The sequence below is a fragment of the Elephantulus edwardii genome, unplaced genomic scaffold (genome assembly GCF_000299155.1).
Source record: "Elephantulus edwardii isolate Elephantulus edwardi_28Jun2011 unplaced genomic scaffold, EleEdw1.0 scaffold00052, whole genome shotgun sequence".
NCBI classification, from domain to species: Eukaryota; Metazoa; Chordata; class Mammalia; order Macroscelidea; family Macroscelididae; genus Elephantulus; species Elephantulus edwardii.
This window is the reverse complement of record NW_006399802.1, coordinates 2,770,929-2,790,065: the sequence shown is the minus strand read 5'-3', so window position 1 is coordinate 2,790,065 and position 19,137 is coordinate 2,770,929. Positions and strand designations below refer to the sequence as shown.

The following is a 19,137-nucleotide window of genomic DNA, read 5'->3' as shown; positions in this document are numbered from 1 at the left end:
AAGAAAGGCCTAGGGTTTCACCACACTCCTGGCCACTTGCCAGAAATAGGCCAAGCCACCCATCCCTAAAGCTGAGAATGTGAACAATGGGTCCTCTGGCTCGGTGGCCACCCTCTACTGCTGCTGCCACTTCACCCCTGCCCCGTATGACCAGGAACAAGCCTCAGGAGAGGTTGGACCGGATGCTGTGTCGGGCCTCCTTCCCAATCTAAGATCAAATTCAAAGGAAGGCTTTTTGCAAGCCCAGGTGGTCTGACCTGTGGAAGAGACCCGGCTTGGCTCCTTTTTGACTGAATTGTGCAATTAGATATAAGGGACTTGTGTGCTAACTAGGGCAGTTTAAAGCAGAAGCAAAAAACCATCCCAGCAGGGCTCAGGCCCACAGCTGGGAAACTCATTTGCTTACTTTAGTGCCACAGAGTGGCCCTCTCCACGGTCCACGGTCCCTCCTGGCAAGGGGCCCTTACTTAGCCAGCACGTTGACAGTGTGACACAGTGACCACACACCATAGGCCTCCGGTTGGTCCCTGTGACATCGGGTTGACTGCCTACTCCGCTCTCCAAAAGTCTGGTTAAATTTTTACTCCCAAAGCAACAACAGGATTTGTAAAAGGTCAGACCATTGGGTGTAGTGTTTGCTGAGTTTCAGATTGCTTAACCCTCCCCATCCCTCCCTTCTTTCTGCCACCTCACTTTGAAGTTCAAAACCAAATTGATTAAATAAACATTTTAGGAACCTTCCAATTTGCTTCTTAAATGAACAGAATTCCGAACTTCTCCTTTTTTTTAAACGGAAGGATTTTCAACTGTCAGCAGGTATAACTGGAACCATATGTCAGCAGAGACCAGGGGCTTTTCCTGGTTTTAGGATTTGTAAATTCTTATTGAAACGGAAGTAAGCAGGGCAGGCAGCTGGGGGCCCCATGACAGCCCAGGCTCAGATCTCATTTTAATTAGAAAATATAGATAGTGCCTGCTGGAACCCAGACCTCCCAGAGCTCCTGTCCCAGGGCGAACAGAGATTCGGTTTATATCCTGCACGCTCCCGTGTTTGCAAATTACAGAGCACTTCAGAGACAGCAGGAGTGCTGATTTCTAGATTAGGGACCACCGTCCTCCTCTGCCCTCATCACTCCCCAGCTCATCCCAGGGAAGGATTTTGTTTGCTTGGGAAAATAGCTGTTCCCTTTTTGGTTGCAGGATAGAGGATGTCCGTGTTGAAAAGAGAGATGAGGACCAGGATAAGAGGAATAAGACATCACCTACCGCAGGTTCATCCCTTCCTCTATCTGGACTTCTCTTCCCCTGGACTCTGAATCCCTACGCCCAGACCTCACATCAGATCGCCGTTTGACAGTGGTTCACATGCCGTTTTCTGCCTAATGTATTCTGCAAATGGTAGAGTAGATCTATCAAATGAAAGACAGTGCCAGGCCCTGCTTCTCCATAACCCCCTCCCTTCCCTGGTGTCATTTGAGCTGAGTGAGCCTCAGGAAAGGCCGCGATTACAATGTCAGCATCTGGAACTGCCCCCATGGGATCCAGCCTTCCTTCAGCCAAGACTGCAGTGGTTCAAGTGGTGGGCGCTGGAGGCATGGTTTTCACTGATAAGCTAGACTCTGTTTGGGAGCAGTGACCACTGCATGCCAGGCCTCTCCTTGGCCCTTGGCCATGAGCCAGTGACAGAGCGGCTGCTCACCGCCCTCCGAGGACATCACATTCCCCAGCGGCTGGAGGCAGGCTGTTTCCGAGGTCATGCATGCACGCTGCCAGGGCTACTGCCACAAGCTGCCTTTACCAGACAGACAAAGGAAGGGGCTCTCCTTTCACCCTGGCTTTGCTGGCCCCTCAATGCCTTACATTCCAGAAGCCCAAGCTTGGGATCCCTTTAATGCCAAGAATGACCTCAAAAACAAAGCAGAGAATGAGACTCCTGTGGTTTCTAATTAAGCCCTCTATTTAAATAACAGTCTGTGTAACTTGAAGGCCTAAAAGAAATGCTAACTCGCCCCCTCCCAAGAAAGGCAGCAGGGTGGCCCTGGTGGGAGACAAATGACCTTTGCTGGACCTGTGTCCAGAGAGGGCAGATAGCTACAGTCATACAGCAAGTTTGTGGTGGATCTTAGGGTGAATTGGCGGGAGGAGGGGGAGGGTGGCATTGGCATCCTCCTCTCCAATTAATGCATCCATAGTAAAATCTACAGCCAGTTGTCCTCAAGTCTACCTGGGCTCTTGGCAACCCCATGTGTAGAACTCTGCACCACAGGATTTGCAGTGGCTGTTTTTCTTGGAAGTAGCTTGCCAGAATTTTCTTCTGAGGCACTTCTTGGTAGACTTGAACTTTCAACCTTTGAGTTCAGTGGCTTTAGCTCGTTAACCATTTGTACCACCAAGGAGTTCCTGATAAAGATTAAACCCACTGCCATGTAATCGATTCTAGCTTTTAGCAACCCTCCATGCAGTTTCTGCAGATCATTATGTGAGAAGCCTGTCTGCCCACCTTTCTCCTGAAGAGCCACTGGTGGATTGAAACCACTGACCTTTTGGTCAGCAGCCTATATAGCAAGTGCTGCTCTCCAGGGCTCCTGTAGTCAAGGTGATTGTTGTCATGTACCATTGGGTTGGAACCAACTCATAGGTGATCCTCCAGCATATTTTCAGAGGCTAGCGATTATGGATTTGAACCACAGGCCTTTGGATTGGCAGCGCAGTCCCTTCCCTCTAAAAGCTCCCTACCAAAGCTCTATATTTACTAAAAGTTGCTGTTAGGAGCCATTGAGTCGAGTATGACCCATTGCGCCCTTGTGAACTACAGATCTGATACCCGTCCTATCCTGTGCCATCCTTGGAGTCGCCAACATCCTGAAGGTCATTGCCACAGTCGCTGTATTGGTCCATCTGGTTGAGAGTCTTCTCTCTTACAGTCTCTCCTGTTCGTCTCCCGCTGCGACATTAATGACCTTCCTGAGGGGAACAAACAGATTCTCCTGAGAGTCCCCTCCCCTGGTGTTCCTTTGCTATGTGGGGCTTTTCTCTATGGAAACTAGTTCTGGAACACAAACAAATTGGAGGCAGAGAACCCAGTTGTGAGTCTTGGCCACACCCCTGCCCCTCTGGCCCTCAGTTTCCCCCATGTATTATAGAAGGGTATGGATTTGTTGTATCCAAGGCCTTGCTGTTTCTGTCTGTCCACAGTCCACCCCTGCTCAGCTTTTGTGTTTCACTTGGTCTGTCTGGGGCCAGAGTCTTCATCACAGTGCACTAATCTTACCAAATTGTTGTCCGATTACCAAAGGCATGGTTTTGTTCCAGATTTGGGGGAAGTGGAAGGCTGAGTGCAATTATCTCGAGACAGGCTCTTCTGTGCATCAGCCAGCACCATGAACATGTCAGCATTTCCAGGCTCTCTGCGCTCTTGTGTCCAACTTTCCCCCAATTTCCATTCCATTAAACTGAGCACGTCACATTCCCCAGACACCACCACCACCACCCCTCCCAGCCCCGCCCGAGGCTGTGCCTCTGTGATTCTGCACCAGTTGTTACTTCTGCCCACATGCCCTTCTTCTTTGGGCCCCTGTCATTGCCCCTGGAACAGCTCCCTCATGCAGACTCAGGTCCCCTGGTCATCTCCCAGGAAGACTGAACTGGCCTTCTGAGGGCAGAGCCCCCTGTAGGAAGGCACGGAGCCTGATTCCTCCCTTCACTGCCCCTCCATGCTCATGCAGGCCAGGCTGGGCATGTGATGATGTTGATGATGTTCAGTTTACTAGATCCAAGAATAATTATGAAGAGAACTGAAACAGACAAGCCAAGGTGAATTAACACCCCTGTCTTCCTTCTTCCCTTCAGGTGACCATAGCCGATGACTACTCAGATCCCTTTGATGCCAAGAATGATCCCAAGAACAAAGTGGGCAAGGGAGAAAGTGCTGGGTACATGGAGCCCTACGAAGCTCAGAGGATCATGACAGGTAAGCAGAATTGTTGACACAGGGATTTGCTAATCGACGTGAAGGCAGAGAGGGATCCAGGGTGCTTCTGGTCAGCCCCAGCCATCCATACTAGGGAGAGATTTGTTTTCTCAAAGTGGTGGATGGAAAATGGCGTATTAAATCTCTAACACAGTTTATTTATCAGTTCATGTTTCACTTACCTCAGGAAGAAACTGACAGGAAGCAGTAAAAGTCCAGACACCAAAGGTACCAAAGGTAGTTAGCCAAAGATAGGGGCCAAGAAATAAATAAAGCGAAAGAGAAACTCTCAACAGGAATTTGTGATGAAAGAAGGATATAGGATTTGAGACATACAACTTAACTCAAAGCTTCTTGGAAGGCAAAGCATAAAGGGAAGGGCCACCTTGTTTTCATTGCCTAGTGCAGGGGACAGGCCAGATTATAAGCGAGAACAAAATCATGCCTGGCCTTTGTTTGGGAGTTGAAGGCAGCATAAAGAAATCTGGCAGGTTTACAGGAAACGCGGAGCTGTCGACCTATGTCTGGTTTCCTGTTGGCTTGGATGACAGAGTGCTGTCAGAGCAGCGTGCAAGACCCAGCAGAATGTGGCCAGTGCCGCTCCCTGGGGGCCTGCCTGCTCTAGGAGAATGTATGGAGAATCTTTCAGGAGTGAGTGGTTATCAGACAGACAGCATTTATCTTGGGCAGACCTGGGGTATGGTAGGGAGATGGCAACAGAGGACAATTCCCCCGCGTAAGTTCTCCTGCCTTGGGAGGACACTGCAGGAGCAGAATAGTGGTCCTGTTTGTTGACTCCCTCTGGTTATACACAGATCACAGAGGTGAGCTGTCGCCAGTAAACTCCACAGTGCCAGGGTGGCCAGCAGTGGGTTTGGTGCTGCCCAGCATGTTGAGGCCTCTTGAGTTGGTACCTTGTATTTCTTGGGACTCAGGATGCAGTTGCTTCTTCCGTGACCCTAGTGGTGATGGTGGCGGTGGTGCGGTTGTTGTTTTTGTTTGTGTTTTTTGGGGGCGGGGGAGAGAGAGTGTGTGTCTTTGAGCCCTTTCTCTTGATTGTTCTTAAATTAGAAGGAGGATGGGGAAGAAGAGACATCTACTGTGCACATGATGTGGACCCTGAGAGGTGGACACTCCCAGGGCTATAGAGCCCACGTTGGATTGGGTATTGATGGAGCCAAATGTAAGTCCAGGCTCCGTTCCCTGGAAGGCCTCTGCCTCGTGTTCCTCCTGGTTCTGCGGCCACAGGCATGGCTTCCAGAATGCTCAGCCACTTTATGAAAGGCCAAGGCAGAGATATTTCCCACAGAGATTTAGACCAGCCCTTTTTTCTGCTCTACTCTGGCAAAGCAGCCTCTGGGCAGCGGGAGGCAGCCGGCTGGGCGAGTGCATAGGCCCGCAGGCCAGAAAGGGACTTCTCTCCTCCTGCATCATGTCCACCATACTGCCTTGGGGCAGAGAGGCCCACCTGCAGATGAGCACTTAGGAGTTACAGTCCTACCCATTCCCACCCCCTCATCTCATCCCTCCACTAGGGTTGGGATAATTCCAGCTCTGTGGATGCCCTGGGGCTCCCTAGCCTTACCAAAGGCACCAGTCTTTGGTGCCTCCACACCTGTAAATCCAGGCTAGTCCAGTGCAGTTGACCTGGTGGTACTGAGACACTTTGACACATTCAGAATGCCAGGGCATGGGGGCATGTTAAACATGGAGAGGCCTTGCCTGAGGACACACAGGGGGTTGGTAGCAGAGGATCAGGGATGGTCTGTACTTAACAGAGAAGACCCAGGGTGGGTACTAAAGATAGCGTAGTGTTGTGTTTGATAGGATACAGGAACAGGCAGCAGCCTTGTCTGGAATCTTACACTGGACATTGGCACATACTCATGAAGCCTCGCAAGTTTCTATTTTACAGGTGAGAGACATGAGGGGATAAGTCATTCCCGGGGGACATGCAGACTGAATGAAGCAGGTGTCTCAGAACACGAAACAGGACTAGATGGGAGGTCCTACTAGAATACTGCTGAGTTGTGTGATGGCTGATGGCTTGGGACCCCAGAGTGTGGGGAGGCATCAGCGGAACCTCACCCAGAGTCTGCCATTTGCCTCCTTCAAAAGGAGCTGGTGTTTCTCCTGGAGCGCTTCCATGGAGCCCAGTGTTGAGTGTGATCTTTTGACTGGCTCCAGTTAGCCTGTGGGGCGTTGACATTTTCACAGGGCATCACCCACCAGGTTCAAGGCAGTGGAGATAACTTGACCAGACACCTGCTAAGACCTCTGACATTCTCCCACCAAAGAGGCTCACGTGTCCTTCTTCTTCTTAGCTTGAAGGGTGTGCCTAGATTTTACCCTAAAGATGCCCTCCACATATTTATTGCCATCGAGTCAATTACAACTCCAATCAACCGTATAGGATGAAGCATGACTGCTCCATAGGTTCTCTAAGACTAGAGATCTTCATGGAAGCCACTGCTTCCTCTTTCTTCAGTGGATTGGCTCATGGGTTCAAACCCCCGACCTTTGAGTTAGCAGCTGGATGCTTAACTGTGCCACCAGGGCTTTTAAATCTGTACAGGGGGTTTATATGGAACATTTTCTGTCTGTGATGGTCTTGCCATACTCCTCCACCTGAGAATTCTTTGTGTGTCGCATCAGCATGATGATTAATGGCAGGGGTGGACATGGGCTGGGGTGAGCCGTGACCGTGTAATGTTCTAGGAAGCAGCCCTCGAGCTGACACAAGACTCTGAGGAGGGGAGGAGGAATGCGGGGGACGAGAGGCGGCGCTGGTACGTGCCCCAGTGAGCTCAACCTGTAGGAGGGTGATGTGTTCTTTGGTATGTAAACAGGAGTCTGATGAGAAGAGCGGGCCCTTCCTGTGCCTGAGAAGGGGTGCTAGTGTAGAAGCAGCACAGGCTGGAGCCCAGCAGACCTGGAACGGCCGCCCGCCACCTCAGTGACCCTCGGGCCTCAGTTTCCCCATGTGAAATAATAACCTTGGAGCAGGTGGTATTCACCCTTGTCACTGCTTTCTGCTCTTTGCTGACAGACCAGGGACAATACTTCCCAGGCCTCTGTTCACCCATCTTTGGAATGATGTGGTCAGTAACGGCAAGAAGAGGAGTAGCAGCTGCCGAGTTCGCCAGTATCCATTTACGGCACGTGGGGTGGATTCTTACTGGGCCCTTTTTGACTTATGATGAAGTTCTGCTCTGGCTGCGAAGTTGTCGGTTGGTTCTGATATCAGTTCAATACCCTTTCGCTCCGTTATGTTTTTTCATTGTAATTGCCATTTGTCATCTGTGTCCTTGCAAATCCACTCTGTATTTGTCTTGAGAATTGTACAGCTTCAACATGAGTGCTTCCTGCCAGTTCAGTTAGATGCATATTGTATAAACTAAAACAAAGTTCGTCACAAGTGCAGTGTGGCATAATGCAAAGTCGGAGACTAACTGTTGTCCATTTGAACACTGAGGAAGCCAAGCTCACAGAGGGTGATTAAGTTATGTGAGGTGAGACAGGTAAGTTGGTCAATTGTGTGGCTGATTTCCGAGGTCCTGATTTTAATTACTGCTAAGGACGGGCCCGCCTATGTCCATCTAGCCCCAATGTCTGGTGACATTCTGATATTTTTCAAATTCCCCTGCACAGCAAACTTGGACTTGACTAAGTGAGGAATTTCTCTGAATCGGCCACTTGGGGATGCTTTTGTGTGGTATTCTATTGTGAACGAAGAACTTGTCTCAGTCCATTTGAGCTGCAATTGGAATAGAAGGGCTAAAGAAGCATGCCTGTTTTCTCCAGGGGCTGCCTCAGTTTACCCATTCCATCCACTCCTCCTGTGTGTCTCCTGCAGGAGTTATGATCCGACTCCAAGAAGGAGACTCAGCTCTTTACAAATCCTCAGAACCCGCATGCCCAGGCCTCGCTTTTCTCCCGCACTGCCCTATCTCCCTCCAGCTGCAGCTCCGAAGGCAATTCAAACTCTAGAACTCTGGACCCCAATTGGAAAACTAATAATCTAGTCTAAGAGCCTCTTTTTACAGAGTGGGAACCATGCTCAGAGTCCTAATCCTTTTGAGTTTTGGAGCTTTCTTAAAAAAAACCCCACTAATTAAAAAAAACAAAATCAACCCACTAATTAGGAAAGAAAGCTGTAGTGACATAGTTCTAAAGGAGTTGCATTGCTGACTAGCAGTTCGAATCCACCAGCGACTCCGAAGGAGAAAGATAATCTCGTGATTGATGGGCACAGAAACCTGCTGGAAGTGTAGGGCCAACCCCGAGTTGGTTGTGATTTGATAACAGTGACTTGAGTTTGAATTCAGTGGAAGCTGCCTCGTGAGGCTCAGCACTTGAGTTATCCAAGCACAGAGAGCCGGCCCTGGGAGACGACATGAAGGGTGGCTGAGCCTCAGATAGATGGCTTAGCTCGAGCCACTTCTGAGTTCTCCTTCAGCTCTGACCTTCTAGATGCCACCATTCACTGTGTCCTGCCTCTTGAGTATGGGTTTTGTCATTAGTCATCCAAGACCAGCCCACTAAGGGAGCACCGGAAAGCTTTGAATAGAAGACGCTAGATTAGGGTGACCTTTCTCAGTGCCAGCCTGGCTTATGCTAATTGTTCAGATAGGGCAGGGTTATGATCTGTTGTTCATTGGGTCCTAGTCACCTTGACAACACCTCATGACAACAGTTTCCTCTGTTCATCTTCCTTGGCCCATATCCCATTGTCAGATTCTTATCTTAGCCTTTGCTGTGTTCAGCTACCCATCCAGGCCTCAATTTCTGTGCCTGTAAATGAGAAAGATCAGACTACTTCAGGTTCTTCTCATGCTGCAGTATCTGTGAGTTTGGTATCAAGCCAGCTTCCTGCTGAGCCAGTGAAGTCACGCTGCCCTCTCCAAGCCTGACTTCACTCCCATTCTTTCCCTTCTTCCCTAAGCTTAAAGCCCCAGATGTAGAGTACTGGCTGGTGCAATGGAAGGGACACTGGACTCCAAGTCAGGGAGATGTGGGTGCCTGGGTCGGTCAGCATGCCCTACCTGTTGAGGGCTGCAGCGCCCTCATTGTAAAATGGAGCACACAGTGGCATTGTGGGGTTTGTGTGGAAGAACCAGTTCTGCATGCATGTGTGAGATTGTTGTTGTTGAGGGCACAGGGCATGTACTACCCTCACATGGTATTCTGGATTGTTGCGTGCTCTGGCCAATATCTGTAGGGACTCCTGCCACCTGGAGGTGAGTGGCATCCTTGCTAAATGGTCAGGATGCTGGACTCCTGGCCAGACTCTGGAGATTGTGCCCAGTGACCTGGGCAGATATCACCCACTGCCCTCATGGAGCTTCCAGGAAGCTCACTGGTCAGCACTCTGTGGTGAGCAGACTATGCCCCAAGGTCTCAGAATAGAGATGATGGCTTCCAGTCCGAGTGACTCAAATGGGGAAGGATGGGGTGGATCATGAGCTGGGACCAGCATTCTAGATGGAAGGGAGGAGGCATGATCAAAGGCATATAGGTAGAGTGGCAAGGGATGCTTGTAACAGAAAAGATGAGGCAAGAGCGTGTAAGATTGATCATTAAGCTCAGTTTAGTTGAAAGTATATCTCTGCAGACAAAGCCTTCCCTTCTCAGGCTTTCAGCCCTAGGTACGCTCAGAGGGCCCCAGGATGGTGGTGATGATCTTAGCTCATAGCAGACACGGCCCCAAGTTTTACCCATTTAATTCTTTTCATCCTCACAACAAGCCTGTGAAGTATAAGTCCTTTCCTCATTCCCATTTCACAGATGACAAAATCAAGTCCCAGGAAGATTAAGTAAATAACAGGCTCAAGCAGTGCCACTCTGGAGCCCTCGTTTGAGCTAATCCACTCTCCCATCTGTTCTAGACTACTCCCAGAGCATCTGAGGAAATAACTGGGGAATTTACAGTTACTTTAGGCCTGGTTGTAGGTGTGACTTTCCTACCCACCCCAACATCAACATGAAAGTATTCAAAGTGTCATCTTGCAGGATGATTCACTTAGACATTAATTAAAAGTATTTTCACATAATTTTTAATATGAAAGCAATTACACATTAAAAAGTCCTAAGCATGTTTTTATTATTAAATCACTTTATAGCATAATAAGAGGAAATTAAAAGAAAGCCATTTCACACAGCACCCACTGCCCCGGGTGGCTTGTTTACAGCTTGCCTTCTGCCCTCTAACTCCGTGTGCTGGTGGGTGTGCTCCAGAAAGCCCAGCACTGGTTTTAAAGACAGGGCAGACTATCCCTTTATAGCTACTCATTCCATGCCGTTGCCTCCTCACACAGTAACACAGATTCTAATGTGAGTCTGAACTGGGTATGTTAAGTTGTCTGTGTTCCTATTTATTTTTCTTCAGGAGAAAGAGGTCCAAGCAGAAAAGTAGGGCATTTAAGTTCTAGCCTGGGTCTGCTTCTAACCTGCTGTGTGACCTTAAACAAGTTGCTTCTCCTCTCATGGCCTCGGTGTTCTCATCTATAAAATTGGATTCTCTCTTCTTTGTTTAGTGTTTTGAAGAGTTAATGGCTCTGGAATGGCTTTTGAAGCCTTGAGTTTCCTACTTCCTTGGGTTGCATTGGGCTTCCCACCTGTACGCGTGGCACGAGGCCACATCTTGCCAGGAGGAGTGCTGCTGGGTTGTGAATAAGAGCTGACCCAGCACCTTCCCAGGACTTGCATACTGCCTTCCATGCTTTCAGGACAGGGCTGGAAGGCTAGGTAGACAACCAGACTCCAGAGATCCCCCTGGGCCTGCTGGTCTCTACACCTGAAGACAGCTGCCTGGAGATGGGCAAATGCTTCTCAGAGAGGCCGAGGCTTGCCTGGTGTCATAGGGCCTGTCTCAGACCATCCTCCTTGGAATTCCACCTTCTTGTCATGTTCACTGGCCTTGCATCACCTGGTACCTACAAGAGCAAAGGTCCTTGCTATTTGGGCCCTTCCTAGCTCCAACTCCAAAGTACCTGTGGACTCTGCCCCTGACTGTCTGTACACGGGCCTCTCTTCCTCCCTTGGCCAGCTCTGAGCAGCCTGCTCCCTGAATCGCCCTTCACCCTGAGTCCCCCGTATTACCCTCTGTACCTTGTAGTCCCCATGCTCTTCCTCAGCCTCCAGTCTATCTGTCCCGACATCCAAGTGTCTCCACCCCTCAGCCCCCTACCTCCCCACCCCAGCTTGGGAGTATCAGGAAGGACCCGCATTTAAAGAGTGGTCTTCTTAGCTCAGCAGCACTTTTCTGCTCAGAGAGGACAGAAGCTGAGCAGGGTCACCCAACAGGGAGCCTTCTGACTTCTAGGGCTCCCAGGACCTGTTCTGAAATGTTTCAAAACCTGTGCTTAGCTGCTTTGAGTCTCCTTTCTGGAAGACAGAAACTAAGGCTTGGTCACGGATGGGCAGAGTTCCCCTGCTGGCCTATCATTTACCAGAATGACTGGACCGGAAGCGGATAATCAAGTGTAAATAACTTGAGTATTAGTCACCTGATGACTTGCCTGTTCTTGGGAAACAATATGCACACACCCAGCCCTGTGGAGCTCACCTGCTGAGCCACAGGCCTGGGGAGGTTGGATGGGGTGGGGCCCCTGAAGCCTGTCCTCTACCAGGGACCAGCGGGCCCACTCGGGGAGACCCTTCCATTCTTACACTCCCTTGTCCTCTTTGGACCAGATGTTCAGGGAGGTTGTAACAGGACTAAAACAGGTTGAGGGAAGCTGCCACCCATTGAATGCACACTTCCTGTGTGACAGGTGACAACCCCTGGCCTCTGGGTGTTCCTTGTCAAGTAGTAGTATCAGCAAGGACACAGACAAGCACTCAGTGTCTGTAGGATAAAACCAGCCAAGAAAATAACAATGAGAATAAAATCTGGTGTTGACAGTGTGGCTTCCTGAAGACCAACTGGCTGACCAGGATGGCCGACCAGGAAAGGCCTACAGCCACACTTGAGGCTTGACTCAAAGTGACTGTTCTGAGTGAGGTCCTCAGTGGCCACTTATCTTAAATGTCAACCCATCCAAACATTTTCTCTCCCCTCTTCTCTGCTTCTTCAAGATTTCTCATTATTCTACACAATATATATTTTACTTAACTTCATCTTAGCTGACCATCTCACCATTAGGATGCAGGCTTCACAGAGGTAGAAATGCTAACTGGTTTGCTCACTGCTGGCATATCTGTTCCTAAAGTTAGGGTCTCTTATACTGTAGATGTTCATATTTGTTGAATGAATGAGTTAATATTATTCCCAGGGACCCAGGGCTGGTCTACAGAAGCTCCTCTCAGAAGCCTAGAAATCTCCCAGCCTCTTCTAGAGATTGAACTTGGAAATCTGAGTTGAGCTAAAGGAATAGAAATGACGTAAGGAAGGGATTTGACTTTGGCCTAAGGACGAACATGAGGTGGAAAATCCTTGTTCATTCTGCATGCTGGTGTCTGTTTGGGCCGAGCCTCCCTCTCTTATTAAGTTGAGAGCTCTTTGAAGGAAGAAACTGCATCTTATTTGTTTTCTTTCTCCCTTAGGGCTCAAACATATTGTTTTCAAGTTGATTTTGACTCATAACAGCGACTCTAGATAGGACAGAGTCAAACTGGCCCATGGAGTTTACGAGGCTGTAATCTTTATAGAGCAAACTGCTACATCTTCCTGTAAAGCTGATGGGTTCGACCACCTCAGTTGGCAGCCAAGTGCTGTGTCAGCAGAGTTCCTTCTATACTCACTAAGTCATGAATGATGTACTCAGGAAGGTAAACTTATGTAGAGAATAAAGAAAAAGAAAGGAAATGCAGTTAAACACATTGCCACAAATGATGGTAATACAGCGGAAAAAAAAAATGTGTTTCTAAGCATGGTCATCAATTTAAAAGTGAGCGGCAATGTGTTAAACAAATACTTTCTAGAAACAGCCTCTTGTACTTTGCAGGATCCACTTGTGTAGAGTCCCTGGGCCTCCTTTCACCAGGAAACAGAGGACAATGCAGTCATTGACGGGAAGGCATGTGCAAGCACCTGCTGGGAGCAGGGTGGACTCTGCGCTTAGCTCCAGGGCTTCAGCAGGGACCAAAACAAAATCCCTGTCACACGGGCCTCATACTCTGCTTGCAGAGCCACAGAGGGAAGTATAACCTGTCTAGGATTCCCGTAAACTCATTTCTAAGAAACAGCTCTGGCACAAGAGTGTCCCTGACACACCACTGCTTCCGGTCGTTATGGCTCTGAGTTACCACAGCCTGCAAGCCAGGGATTTGCTCAGAAGCAAGAAGCCTCTCTGTTCTTGGCCTCCATAGAGGAGCTCAGACCTGGGCGGTCTAGTGCTTCTTGGAGCAAGGAGTCCAGTGCTGTTATGACAGAAATGCCTTGTAGGTGGGAGGGCCGAGGGAGTTGGTGGAATCTGTCAGAGACCCGACAGCCAGAGGTCTAGAACTCCAGGAATGCAGTCCCAGCATAAAGGGACAACCTTGCATTTCAGAATTCCATTCCAAGATATAGATCTAAAGGAGAAGAAATTGCAAGAAATACTATCCAGAAAGGAACTCAGGGAGACTCGGCTCTGTCAGCAGCAAAGCACCCAACAGACAGCACTCTCTGTGCTGGGCAGGGCTTTTTGGCAGAGGAAAGCAGGGGTGGGGCACACTTAGGAAGTTGCTTTCGAAAGATGAACCCACCTGGGCGTGAGGGATGGATCAGGACAGAGCAAGAGGCAGGGAGACAAGTTCTGTGACAGCCATAGTCATCTGGGCCAGAGGGCTGTGGCTCATCAAGGAGATATTTAAACGTGGTATTTTCCATCCACTAGTGTGTTAGAGCCTCAGGTAGCACATTGGTTAAGTATCTGGCTGATGACCAAAGGGTTGACAGTTCGAACCTACACAGAAGCTCTGCAGGAAAAAGACCTGACAACCTGATCCCACAAAGATTTTAGCTTTAGAAGCCCTATAGGAAGTTCTGCGCTGTCTCACAAGTTGTAGTGAGTCAGAATTGACCTGACTGACAGCATGCAAAACCAATGTGCTGGGTGCTGGCATCAGCTCAGGACAGTGTCCACCGTAACAAGAGCCTCCCTCCACTGGGCTCCTGGTAAGATCAGGGCAAGCAAGTGTGCAAAGGCAGACAGAAATCTGAAAAACCAGATTTGAGATTGTGCCCACACCCTGTTATTAGACTAATTAACTAGCTCCCTCCCCTAAATATGGCTGGCATTCTGAGAGGTTAGAGAAATGACATTGGTCTCTATTTAATGGGTACCTTTCATAGATTTTCCCAGGAATCTCCCTAAGCCTCTGGGAGAAAGCAAGTATAATGATTTCCATTCTGCAGATGAGAAAACTAAGCCAAGGAAGGGCTGGCAGAAATTCTGTTGTGTTCCCCTGTGCCTAACCCCTTACTCCCTGGGAGGGTCTCTGCCTGATAATAGCAGGGAGAGATGCTGAGTAACAAGAGAAGTTTTAATTATCTAGTGCTGCTGGAGCAGGAATACCACAAATGGGTGTCTTTAAGAAACAAATTCATTTTCTCACAGTTCAGGAGTGTCTGTCTGTCTTTCTGTCTCTGTCCTTCTCTGGCGCTGCTGTCTAGCCAGAACTGACTCATAGCTGACCCTCCAGTGGGTTTTTCGGGGACTGTGATCATATAGGAGGAGTCACTGGTGGATTCAAACCATCAGAGAGGTGTGACCTTTGGGATTGCAGCACACCCCTCTATGGACTAAGCCACTAGAGCTCTCTTTAATGAAGCTGGAGTTCTCATTCAGGGTGCAGGCTCTTGGGGGAGACTTTTTCTCTCTGTGGGTCCTATAGTCCTCGTTTCTCTGAGCCTCTATTCCTGGCGATCCCTAGCTTGCTTGACATCTTTTATATCTCAAAAAGAGATTGACTGAAGATGCAACCAACATTAATCTTGTCTCTAGCATAACAAGGACAAACCTTTCCCAAATGTGATTGTGACCACATGCATAGAGGCCAAGACTTCTAATTTATATTTGGGGGCGGGGCGGGGGGGAGGGACACACACACACACACACACACACTTGAAGCCCTAACTACAGGTTTTCTTTTATGACACAGAGTCATGGCCTTTGTAAGGACAGGGACACTTAGGTTCACTGTAGGTGAACAGGTGCTTGGGTTCATTACTCTTTCTCACTCTTTTTGGACAGTGCTCTTTTCAGCTCTCTTTCAGCTGGCTGGGCCCATGTGTTTTAATGTTGTAGAGTGCCTCCGGCCCTTTTCCAAAACAGGCAGCGTGAGCATCAATAAATAAAACACTGCCGCTGCTTTCTCCATCCTCATACTCAGCCTTCTAACTGTACGTGGCATCCTCAGATGCCCTGCAAGGAAGGGGTCACTCCAGGACTCAAGCATCACTTGTTGGTCCTCCCTTGTTAGCTGCCACAATCACTCGGTATATAATGCTGATTTTGCCATGTTGCTGCCTGATTTATCTGCTAGACTGGGAGCCACGGGAGGGCGGGGGGCGGCAGGGGCATAGGGCAGGCAGGAACTGGAAACCCTTGTCTTCAAAATATCAGCGTCTGGCATTTGAGAGTTTATCCTAGAACTTCCTGGGAGCTCTGATGGCACAGTGGTAAAAACTGCACAACAATCCCAAAGGTACATAGTATGAATCCACGGGCAGTCTCCTCCTGTACCATTTACTGCCTATGAAAACCCATTGGAGGGTCAGCTGTGAGTTGGTTCCAAGTCCACAGCACACAATGATAACAGTTAGAGCTTCCTCCTGACAAATGCCCCCAGGTCTGAGCTTGTTGATTCTGGTTAATGTTGGCCAAATGTTGTGCATGCTTCCTTAAAGAGAAAAGGCTCTCTCTGGGCCTAAAGCTGGTTCTATTGTAGGTGGGATTGTGTCTACCAAAAATGTCCTGGAATCTGTTCCTATGGATGTGATCTTGTTTGGAAACAGAGCTTCGTCATATTCATGAAGCTGTATCAGTATAGGTTGTGTCCACAACTCGATCCCATCCAAAGAGCTTGGGTGGCATGGTCTGTTGAGTGTTGCATTGCCAACCAAAAGCCACCATCAGCTCTACAGGAGAAAGCTGGGCCACATGCTCCCATTGGGGTGTGTGTGTGTGTGCGCACGCGCGCGTGTGCTATACTGTCAAGTTGGAACTGACCTATAGCTGGCCCTCCAGCGGGTTGGTTTCCAGGGGAGGGTCGCTATGAGTCTGAATCAGCTGGCAGTGAGCTTTGAGTGATAGACACAGGAACAGGTCAGCACAGAAAGGGCAGAGGGGCACGAGTTGAAAAGCAAAGGCAGATGAATCAACAAATGCATCAACTCCAAGAATGGTCTGTAAATTGAAGCTGAAATGGACAAGAAGGACCACTTCCTAGAACCATAATGAGTTCAGACTTCTAGCCTCTTGCATTGCAAGAAAAGGCATTTTTGTCTTTTAAAAGCAGCACTTGTGGTATTTGTGTTGTAGCAGCCCTTAGGAAATAGCATCTCCCCAGCCAGCTTGTCTTTATATCCTGGTTGGTAGATCTGCATCCCTCTCACTGATGCTATTGTCATACTTGCTGGCTTGAGGCCCTACTTTGTAGGTGCATTTTGATCTTCAAAGTCTCTGGTGTCTACACTGGGGTCTGGCTGTTGTGCGCATGGCCTAGCGTCCTCAGCCATGAATCCATCATAAGCTGCCCTTTCAGTGTCACATCATAAGATCAATGGCTCTTAAGAGTCTTTGTGGTTGGTGTCCTCACCATGCACCTCTGGCCCCTTCCCCACCTCTCATTAGTCTGGTCCCTGAGCTCCTCCTCTCTTTTTTTATTTTTTTTTTTAATTTTTTTTTGAGCTCCTCCTCTCTGTACATAAACATTTTCTTCATTCTTTTATTAAGTGTGTTGACAGCCAAATCAGAGCTACCTCTGGCCTGACTACACTTGACCTTCCCAGTCCCTTTCCCCTGATTTCACCAACACAATCCTGGCAGGGGATGGGAGGCAGGGGGGAGGGTAGAGTTAGGCGTCTGACTCCTGGTTAACCTCTCTTTTACCCCTATCCTATCTGTCTGGACCATGACTCCTGCTGTGCCCTCTCTGAAGCCCACCTGCCCTTCCTTCTAGCTGGGTTTTGAGGCCACCTTCTTTGAAGCCTTTCTGCACATGACCATCCTCTTTGACCTGTTTATCTCCCCAGAAGCCCACAGTTCTTAGAGTCAGAACCAGGCCACTTCACTTTCAATTTTTTACTCAAGTGGCGTATGCAGTCAGGAGCCCACAGCCTCATATCCTGCAAAGCTCCTGTCAGCCTGCCTAAGGTTCAGTGAGTCAGGCCATGGGATTGTTTTCATTCCGTGGCTGACTGAGAAAGCAGGGGGAGAGGCTTGAGCAATTGCTGAAAGCCTCAGGGAAGAGTTCTAGTGCTTGGGGAGCTGTTCTGAAGGCCAAATAGGCCAAGAGGTCAATGAGGAGAGAGAGGACCCCAACCTGGACCTGCATGGGGTCAGAGGAGATGGATTCCCAGATGGTCTCCACCCTCCCCAGCAGCTAAGAGCAGAGGCTTCCGTCTGAGAAAGAGCAGAGACTTTATTTCCAGTTTTTGTGCTGTTCTGATCTGAGAGATGTTTGCTAAGGAAAGAGTTAATGCTTGACAGTGGCAGCTCTGCTTTGGGGTCCTGGAGCTGGAGTAGGGTGAACTGCTCAGAGCCAGGTAAGATAAAGGAGTCACCCAAGTCTATGTAGGATGGTCCTGCTTCCCCACCCACCACCCCAGCTTCAAGTCAAAGATAAAGACGGGCTTTTTGTCAATTGTCTGTTGAGTCCCTGCCGCCTGGACACTACTACCTTGGGCACAGGGCTCAGAGGTGAAGTGTGGCAATGTGGGAAGTGAAAACTGTCTGAAGAAGAGTGAGGTGGGACAGCCTGGTGACCAGGGTGGGAAGGTGGTGCGGCCAGAGGAAAAGATGAGCATGACCCAGCACCGTGGGCTTCAAGCAGGGTTGGAAGCAGGAGCTGGAAGACTGATCAGGGATGCCCAAAAGAGGCTCCTGTGTTTTGCTGATGGGGCCTTAGAATCATGAACTGCACCTCACCCCCAAGACAGGTGTTATGGTCATTGGCTCACCCACCTCAACCCCAGCACAGCTCAGGATGCTCTGCAAAATGGCTCTATCTGAGCCTCAGGACACCCCGCATGGTTTTTAATATTCTCATCATTTACCCTTAGAGATTAGGAAGAAGCATTTGTGGTTATTCATATCCTCAACCTATTCCCCCCTAGACATGAAATTCGTTTTCATCTGGACCAAAAGACCGGAGCGCTAATGAAAAACTCTTTCTGCCTTTGCATTCTCCTAGTCCTGGCCTGGGCTGAGTGAGGTGAACACCTTTTGTTCTGGAACCCGGAGCCTCCTAGCCTCCTGCTGGGGACTGACACAGTGTCCCCAGGTCAGCAGGAGTTGGGACTGCATTTAAAGTCCACGGTCTGGCTTTTCACTGACTTTGATCTGAACTGTATGTGGTGCTTTGTGGAAAGCATATTGAAACTTATGTTTCTGGAAATCTTCCCTCAGAGAGTGAACATTTTAATCAGGTAAGACTGGGGACTTAGCTGACCCACCTCAGATTTTGTAACTGATGGGAAACTCAGAAAAGGGGAGAGCCTGCTTGGGGCTGAAGTCCCACCTAGTCCAGGCTCCTGTCCATCCTCAGGAATGTGCTTGTTTGATTCTTTCACTTTGTGCTGCAGATGACAGCTCGTGTCATCTTGTGCCTGTAAACGATAGGTAGCTTCTTGCTACTGTGCGTTCTTCAGTTCTTATTATAGCAGACACCCTTGCACTTGCAAAGTGTCGCTTCTGGTCATCATGGGGAGGATCTACCCTCTGCCTTGCTCCTCAAGAGTGTGTGCACACATGCACACGCACGCACATGCACGCACACACACATACACACACCACACAGAGTTACCATGGAATTGACTCTGAGTCCTGTGTTGTGCATCTTCGGGTTTTCAGTAGCAGACTTTTCCTTTTTTTTTTTTTTCTTATTCATGGAATTACAAAGGAAGAGGAACAGTTGTAAGCAGACACTAGTGATTAGAACATGAAATGTGAGAACCATGAATGTAGGAAAATTAGAAATTGTTAAAAAAGAAATGGAACGCATAAATATTGACATAC

General features: G+C 48.9%; 1 protein-coding gene across 1 annotated transcript in view; it reads left to right on the top strand.

Annotated features, from left to right (window-relative positions):
* Positions 1 to 19,137, top strand: part of SHB (Src homology 2 domain containing adaptor protein B) — a 146,948-nt gene that overhangs the window by 49,256 nt on the left and 78,555 nt on the right. The window contains 1 exon segment of the mRNA XM_006886865.1: positions 3,850 to 3,970. Coding sequence (XP_006886927.1) covers positions 3,850 to 3,970 — 121 coding nt within the window.